The sequence below is a fragment of the Lathamus discolor genome, chromosome 3 (assembly GCF_037157495.1).
Source record: "Lathamus discolor isolate bLatDis1 chromosome 3, bLatDis1.hap1, whole genome shotgun sequence".
Taxonomy (NCBI): domain Eukaryota; kingdom Metazoa; phylum Chordata; class Aves; order Psittaciformes; family Psittacidae; genus Lathamus; species Lathamus discolor.
In genome coordinates, this window is record NC_088886.1 from 127,443,609 (window position 1) to 127,452,154 (window position 8,546).

General features: G+C 48.9%; 1 protein-coding gene across 1 annotated transcript; it reads left to right on the plus strand.

Annotated features, from left to right (window-relative positions):
* The first annotated feature begins 4,220 nt into the window (after positions 1–4,220).
* Positions 4,221–7,427, plus strand: RPL37A (ribosomal protein L37a). Its single transcript, XM_065671545.1, has 4 exons — positions 4,221–4,403; positions 4,966–5,094; positions 5,946–6,028; positions 7,264–7,427. Exons 1-4 carry the CDS (start codon positions 4,236–4,238, stop codon positions 7,325–7,327), a joined length of 444 nt encoding a protein of 147 aa, XP_065527617.1. The 5' UTR covers positions 4,221–4,235; the 3' UTR covers positions 7,328–7,427.
* Positions 7,428–8,546: the final 1,119 nt, after the last annotated feature.

Consider the following 8,546-nt stretch of genomic DNA (forward strand, 5'->3'; position numbering starts at 1 on the left):
CAGGAGCACAGGCTGAGGGCCTGAAGCCTCACTGATGCTGGAGATGTGGTCCTTTGCTATCCTGTGGAAACCCAAATAAACCGGATGCACACGGAAGAGTTTCAAAACCCAGTTCACACATGTTCTTCCACAAATCTGTTCAGAAGCTCAAACTATGCAGAGACAATAGACATCTCTCACCCCCATCAGAAGGCACAGCCTCCTTTCCACAGTGACAGAACCAATGCTATGACGTGACATGATACCCATTCAATCGTTCCACACATCCTATCAATGGATCCCAGTGAGATCAGCACCTCCCTCTCCATTTCCCCTCCTTGGGAAGAGCTGTAGAGAGCAGTGAGGTTAATCCAGTGTCCTCAGCCGCTCCCACAGGACATGCCTTCCAGCCCTCCACCAGCTTTGCAGCCCTCCTGGACACATTCAAGGACCTTCATGTTCGTGAACAGTGGGGCCTCCAACTGCACCCACTACTGCAGGTGAGCCTGCACCAGCGCTGATTGCAGCAGGACAGCCACCTCTTCCTCCTTTTTTTGTTGGATTTTTTGTTCCTAGCTCCCAGCTCCCTGGGTTACTGCCCTCCTCCTTTTCTGTGTGCGCTATGGTGGACGCTTGTGGCCCCTGCACGGTTTTGGCCTGGAGCAAGCAGCCCAGCTCCCTGTCAGCCCCCTGGCACCTTTCAGCTACTGACAGTGCCCCGCAGCTCAGCCCCTGCCGCAGCGGGACCTCCACCGGGGCGCACCGAGCGCAGCCCTGCCCATTGCGCACCCCCGCTCACGAGCCCAGCGCAGGCACTTTCTGCCCCCCGAGCTCCGCGCCGCAGCCGCCCCTCTCCCCGGCTCTGCCTGCTGCCGGCGCTGCCACCCCCGGGGCGGCCACGGCGGAGCTCCCCCAGCGGGGCCCGGCTCTGAGGGGAGCGCTCGCTCCCTGGGTTGGGTTTTCCCCCTCAGGGCGGGGCCGTCCCTCCTGGCACCGCCCCTGTGAGTCCCTGCTCCCCTCAGCGCCGCTGCCCGCTCCTGGGCAGGCTCTGCCGAGGGTCCGAGGTTTCCTCGGTGCCTTTCGCCGCTCAGACCTGGGGCTCCTGCACGCGGGGTTCCTCTCGCTCCGGGGTTGAAGGAGCGCTCTGGAGCTGCTCACCTCGGCAAACGCTTATAGATGAATCAACAGCAACTTCAATAAGACGTTTAGGTTGGTACCCCAGAATGTGTTATTTGCTGCCATTACAGTTCTGTGCAGGTTATACAGAATGCCAAAAGCAGCACCGTGGTCCTTTTTTAATCACTGCACAACTTGTGTGGTGCAACGATTAAAAATGCCTGTTGTGATATGACTGCTTTGGGATTTGTGATAGTCTCCAACATGCCCTCAGCCCTATGAACTGACTCCCAGCATTGGTGCTGCCCGAGCAAACCTGCTCTTTGGCTCTTTTCAGGAGGTTGTGATACAATTCTTTAGGCATGCCCTGATTCCACTGCATGGCAGTGATGCCTCTTCAAAAGCTCTAGAGGCCACTTCTGATGTGGGCTTGATGTAAAGGCGAATGGCTCTGTTTATCACAACTGGTCTTCTCAGGCACATCTGCATGGTCATATTCAATTTTCTGTGTGTGTGCATTATTGCCACTGTGTATATATATATATATATATATATTATACATAATTTCTCTTGCTGCAACTGCTGGCCAAGAGATAACTTTCAACATTTTTAAATGTCTTTGTTCTTGAACACAGAGTATTTAATCTGCTTCTAGGACATGAGATCTTTCAACCTGAAGAGAGGGCTGCTCTGAGTAAGAGATGAGAAATGCTGCTGTCTGCCAACTAAAAAAAAAAATATGGAAGACATTATTTGTATAGCCATATCGTCGTCATCTGTGGGAGTAATTTCCATACTACTTGTAAAGCTACAGCTACTTCACGACAAAATCTGCTGGAAGTACCCTTGGTGAATTCTGCTTCTCATAAACTCATTTTATCCATGTATTGATAAATCCCAGCCCTGTTGGAGCAATGCTAGGTGTACCCGTAGAATCTCAGCTGGCTTGCTGCAGAGCTGCAAAGGCTCTTCAAGTACACTTGAGATTCACTTTATCCTTACTTAGATGGAGGGGAGAAGAATCTTGCAGGAAAGTGCTTTTAGTCATTATATCTCAAGGGGTTGGAAAGACTGTGCAGGCCTTAACCTAATTACACCATTAGTCTGTCATGAATACGATAAGGAGGTGTCTGGGAAGCTGCCAGCAGGCTCAGACAGGGTCTCTAAGGCTTGATCATGGGGATTTGTACAAGGTAGTGTGCAGGTTGCCAGTGAGACCCACAGCCAGGCTGAGGAACATGCAGTGCTCTTGGGCACCCTGATATTTGCCCATCAAGTGATGGTGTAGCTGTAACATTTTGGCATTATCTAAAGCCCAGTAAAGGGAAGGATCCATGTTACTGGAACTTGGAGCACATAACTGTGACAGAATGCCTGCTTGTACATCTCTGTCTGTGTTCTCACCCTGTTAAAGAAAGGTATGTTTCCAGGAAGGATGCCAAACCAGGAACAGTAGGGAAAAACAACCTGAACACTGGAGCAGTTTGAACTACATCCTCAGCACATGAAGCTGGCCAGCCTGCGACAAGAATAATTCAGGGTGGTGGGCTATTGATGCAAGGCTTTGGAGCTGTGCCAGCCTATCTGCATCCATCCGTCTTCCCAGTCACTTGGAAATGTATGTTTATTTTGGCAGTGCTGGGAATGGCAGTCATCTGAGGGGGCTGGGTTCAGTTGTTGGCAGAGCTGTCTGTAATGCTGACACATGAAGGATATGACCACATTCTGTATTGTCACAGTGATACTTTAACTCCATAGGTACAGACCAGCAGCAGATCCTCTCTCGTGGGTGTGTTGGCTGACAGTTGATTGGTTGTGTTTGTGGTTGTTGTTTTTTTTCTACCAAATAGTCCCAAAACATCAAAAGGAACTTTTTATTATTTTTTTTAATATGTTAGTATCAAAAATGTATCCTGTGGTCATCATAATAAGGACCTGAAAAGGGAAATATATTCCTAGGATATATCAAATCAGAGTTTGACTCAACAGAGGGAGATATAAATACCATTGCCTAAAGCCTTGCTGAGCCCTCACATTGATCACGGGTCTGGCCCAACAGCTCCCAGGTGAAGTTCCTGCTCAGACAGGAGGAAAGCTTGCAGGGATGGGTGGGAAACCCTGTGGTGCGACAGAGGGAATTAAAAAGGTTGAGGGTTCAAACCTCCAGAGCAAGAGCGGCTGCAGTGTCTATCCTTGAGCATCTTAAAGTACAGACCCCAGCCAGGGAAAGGCTGACATAGTGGTGGCGTGTACTCTATGTGTTAATTCCCCATTAATTACATAGGCTGCAAATGAAGAGAAGGCTGTTGTGGATCGAGGCAGCTGTGCCTGCTATGGGAAGAAGAGCACCTGGGCAGCCCTGGCTCCCTTCTGGGGAGAGGATGAGCCGCAGCCAGCTCTGTGGCTTAAAAAGCACTCGGGCTGACTGGATTACATTTCTTAATGGGTTGTTAATCCTGTTATGAGCATTGCAGCTCAGTGGTGCTGGTACAGGCAAGTGAAATGTACTGGGTCCAAGCAGTGCAGAGGCCTTCCTGGGTCCAGGCCCTGTGCTTTGGTGCTGGTAGTAGCTCAGGGACACCAGGCATCTAGGAGCACCATCAGGAACCCACCTCCAAGTGGCACACGGAGGCTTTTATGGTTGGTTGTCTTAATGCTGGATGACCCCATGGAAACCAGGCAGGTGACATGTTGCTGCTGGTCTGGTTATCCTGAAACTTCTGGGCTTTGGGCTGGTGTACTGGAAGATGAGGATTCATCCTCACTTAGTTTTTTAACCCCTATCTACCTACTGTTCTCTTTAAAAGTGAGGTGAGTGAATATAGTGTTCAAAACCCGCGTACACGAGGCCCTCGGTAATATGCTTTAGTGGTGGCCTTGGCAGTCCTGGGGTAAAGGTTGGGCTCGATGATCTTAAAGATCTTTCCCAACCTAGCTGACTGTATGACCTCCTTTCCTGGCGTGACCTTGAGTAGAAATCCAATAACCCGAGTTCTGGCGTCTCCCGTCGCCAGCGCTGCCGGGGCTGTTGTACCGCTTGAGGCTTCATACTGATGCGCGGTGCTTTCTGAGCGATGCATCTTTCGCCATGACGGTGCGGCCGCGTTCCTGTTTATGCGCTTCAGGCGCTAGATAACCCCATGCTCACAGCAGAGACACACACAGCAGAACCACAGCCCTCCCCGGTACCCACACACCAGCTCCCGCCCGGCTTCCGGGCGACTCCTCCCTCACTTCCGGCGGCGGCTCACACTGCGCCTGCGCAGCCAGGGTTTCGTCTCTCCGCGCGGGTGCCGGGCAGGAAGATGGTGAGTGGGGTTGGGGTGCCGTGAGCCATCCGCCGCCATCCGGCCCGGCGGCGCTTCACGGCGCGGGGCGATGCAGAGCCCCCTGCGGCGGGGCGTGGGCGGGGGCCTCTGTGGGGTCAGGCTCTGTCCCGACACCGTCTGCGAGATGGGCTGCGGGAGATGGCGCGAGCTGAGGGGAATGGCAGCTTGAGGGAGAGGTGGGGTGACGCTGGTGAGCGGGTGCGGGTCACAGCGCTGGGGCCGCAGTACGGGCTGGTGGTGCCTGGCGGGCAGCTCCGCGGGCTGCCGCGCTCCGTGTGCGAGCGGGCTGGGCCGGCGCGGGGACGGCGCTCTGCTCGTGCTTGGCTGCCCGAGGTGGCTCGGTAGGAGCTGGGAGGCTGCGCAGCGTGAGTTTCCCGGCCTTGCGCAATTAACGCGCCTAATTACAGCGTCAGGGTGAGGCATCGGTAGGCTGCGGCGGCGGTTTTGAGTGCCGAGCACCTTGGTGTGTCAGGAGAGGGTACCAGCCGAGGAGACGGCAGTCTCACTGAAGTTGAACTTCCTCTGGTTTGTCTCCCAACAGGCTAAGCGCACCAAGAAGGTTGGGATTGTGGGTAAATATGGTACCCGTTACGGTGCGTCCCTCAGGAAGATGGTGAAGAAGATTGAGATTAGCCAGCATGCCAAGTATACCTGCTCCTTCTGTGGCAAGGTGAGAGACCGCCTTCCCTGAAAATGTCTTTCTAAATAACTTGGTTGCTGATGCTAGGAATGTGATTTGATGCTTTGGTAATATTTCTGTGGAAGAGAACTCCACTAGTTTTGGGACAGTGATTAGTTTATTGTGAGCTTTAGGCTACTGTCAGAGCCTTTATAAAATAAAAACAGTTAGTAGACATGTTTAGTGGTAGTTAAATGAAAACTAATTATTACATAAAACAGTGAGAAATATTGTCATACCATGCATTTTAGGTGTCTAATGAAAAGACCTAACTGAATTAAAACAACACACTTCCTATCCTGATAATTAAGGCATGAATTTGAGCTTCTTCCGCTCTTCAGTAGCTGTACAGCTTACCTGAAAGAAGAGAGCTTGCTTTTCCCACTTAAAACTTTTCATTGCACTTGCTTATGTTTGTGTGCTGTATAATTCTGTATGGAAAAGAAATTCTGATAAGTAATCTTATCTGCTTACGTACATGATCAAAATTTATGCTTAAGTCTGTTTTTTGGTAGTTTGAGAGGCTCATTAGCTTGTACTTTACACAGGTAATTTTTTTCGATATCTGTAAAGTGGGTGTCTTTAAGTGGCTGGAAATTTAAAAATATTTCCAGCTGGTTATTTTATATTTAGTGTCTTGCTCATGTGATGTGGGAATGTCGATAACCCCATTTGCAGAGCTGCCTAAATGCAGTATAGGTCTAGGCAAACCAATTGTTGTCTTCGGTGATGGGAGACTTGCCCTAGTGAAAGGATAGATGCTATTTGAAGGAGGTCCAACTGTTTGGCTTTTTCAGCTGATGGAGAGTGCATTACTTTGTTTTTCCCCCCTTTTATTACAGACCAAAATGAAGAGGAAGGCTGTGGGTATCTGGCACTGTGGATCCTGCATGAAGACAGTTGCTGGTGGTGCTTGGACTTACAAGTAAGGAAATAAAGAGGCTCCTATCAGCATTTATTGTCACCCTACTGAGATATAAGACAGCTTTTTTCTTTTATTTTTTTTAGTGTTAATCTACTAACCTTTAAGTAGATCTGTCTCCAGTCAGTGATATGTGGGGTGTTTTTTTTCATGCGTTGTTAAAACTTTGGTTGGAACTGATCAAGTTGGATTTGGTTGCTGTTCTTTCCAGTGTCTGTTGTGCAGCTTCTGAGAATGTTGCCTTTTACCCACCATATTACTGCTACTGGTTTTGGTGGGTCCCTCCAAAATTTCTTTATCTTGCTGGGCTTTATTGAAGCAGTTGTTTTATTCAGAAATGCAAACACTGCATCTTTTCCCAAACTTCAAATAAGGAATTTGAAACATTTGCAAATGCTTTTTTAAAATAGTCTCTTCTGTGCCTCAGCTGTAGCAGCATTTCTTACTGGAGCTGTAAACTACAGTTGCTGCTTGTGTGAGATAATAGGCTTGGACCAGTTTTCTGGTGATGGAAGAAAAGGAGCAGAGAGAATGGCTGGTTCATCCAGCTATCTCGGGGTGGAATCATTGGGTGGGTGACACCTGACAGATGTCCCACTGACTTACTCTGAAAAGAGCTTCAACAGCTGCTAATAAATCATGCTTCTGAGGATAATTTTTAGGCCTTGGGATTATTTTTCCTTCCTTGATTCTTTTGACTGTATAAAAATCTTAATTATGTGAGGGCAGTCTTCTTTCAAAGCCTAAGCTGCGTGGTTTTTTTGTGTTTACACCCACCCCCAGCCTTTTCAGTCATAGGCACAGATACAATAGGCAAAACCAGATTTACTCTTAAGAAAAATGATTTCCATGTTTTCCTTTTGTTTTAAAAGCATTGAATCATTATAGTCCTTGTAATGGTCTTCTTGCTTACTCCCTTCCTTTACTCTCCTTCCCCCACAATTCTGGTAAAAGACACTGTTGCCCTGCACATAACAGTCACTAGTAATCTGAGCCCATGTGCTCGTGCATGTAGTCAGTGCGTGACTGGCTAATTTGAGTTAAGATGGAGCTTGTGAAGTTGCATCTTCAAAAGGTTGCTTTGTTGTCATGAAAATCGAAGTGGAATTAGCCCCTGTTGACCATGCAATCAGACTGTGACTATTGGAAATGATTAATGGTTTCTCAAAAAAATAACACTGTCATGGGTTGTTCTGCTGCTATGATTCTACTGCATATGATTCTGTTGCTTCTTCCAGTACCACCTCTGCAGTGACGGTCAAATCTGCCATCAGAAGACTGAAGGAATTGAAAGACCAGTAGAAACTACTTCCCATTCTCCTTGTGAAACATCTTTTTTTTCCCTCTGCTAAGATCTGTCCTATTGTTGTTTTTATTTCAACAATAAAAATGTAATAATGGAGTGGAATCATGATCATCTTTTTACAGTAATTCCAATCTATCTTGCTGTATGTGGTGGGTTGACAGTGGCTGGACATCAGGTGCCCACCAGAGCTGCTCTATCACTCCCCTCCTGAATTGGACAGGGGGTTAGAAGATACATCAGAAAGCTCATCAGTCGAGATAAGGTCAGGGAGAGATCACTTGGCAAGTACTGTCACAGGCAAAAGAGACTCAGCTTGAGGAAGTTAGTTTATTACAAATTCAATCAGAGCACACTAATGAAAAATAAAACTAAATCTTAGAAACACCTTCCTGCCACCCCTCCCTTCTTCCTGGGCTTGTGCCCAAATTCTCTACCTCCTTCTCACCAGTGGCACAGGAAGATGGGGAATAGAGGTTGTGGTCAGTTCGTTGCAGACATTTCTGCCGCTCCTCTCTTAGAGGGAGAACTCCTCACACTCTTACTCTTCTTCAGTGTGTGTTCTCTCCCACAGGCTGCAGTTCTTCATGAACTGCTCCAGAGTGGGTCTTTTCCGTGGGTGCAGTCCTTCAGGAGTAGACTGTTCCAGCATGGGTCCCCTGTGGGGTCTCAAGTCCTGCAGCAAACCTTCAGTGTTGGCTCTTCTCTCCATGGGGCCTCAGGTCCTGCCAGGAGCCTGCTCCAGCACCGGCTTCCCACAGGGTCACAGCCTCCTTCGGGCATCCCTCTGTTCCAGTGTGGTGTCCTGAGCTGCAGGTGGAATCTGCTCCACTCTGGGCCTCCATGTACTGCATGGGGACAATCTGCCTCACCACAGGCTACAGCACTGGCTGCACGGGAATATCTGCTCTTGCATCTGGAGCATCTCTTCCCCTCCTACACTGACCTTGGTGTCTGCAGAGCTGTTTGTATCACATACTATCACTCCTCTCTCTGGCTGTAGTTGCTGTTGTGGAGTTTGGAGGGGTTTTTCCCTCTTTATGTCACAGAGTTGTTACCCCCCTACTGCTGATGGGTTTGGTCTTGGCCAACGGTGAGTCCATCTTGGAGCTGGCTGGCATTGGCTTTATCAGACACTGGAAGCTTTTAGCAACTTGTCCTACAAGCCACTCCTGTATCCCCACTGCTACCAAAAGCTTGCTACACAAATCCAATACA

What these genes read in the sequence shown, in the direction of transcription:
- RPL37A (XM_065671545.1), top strand. Translation starts at nt 4,236, where the DNA reads ATGCTCACAGCAGAGACACACACAGCAGAACCACAGCCCTCCCCGGTA. An exon ending in GGGTGCCGGGCAGGAAGATG is followed by an intron (nt 4,404 to 4,965) that starts GTGAGTGGGGTT and finishes GTCTCCCAACAG; the next exon opens with GCTAAGCGCACCAAGAAGGT. An exon ending in CCTGCTCCTTCTGTGGCAAG is followed by an intron (nt 5,095 to 5,945) that starts GTGAGAGACCGC and finishes CTTTTATTACAG; the next exon opens with ACCAAAATGAAGAGGAAGGC.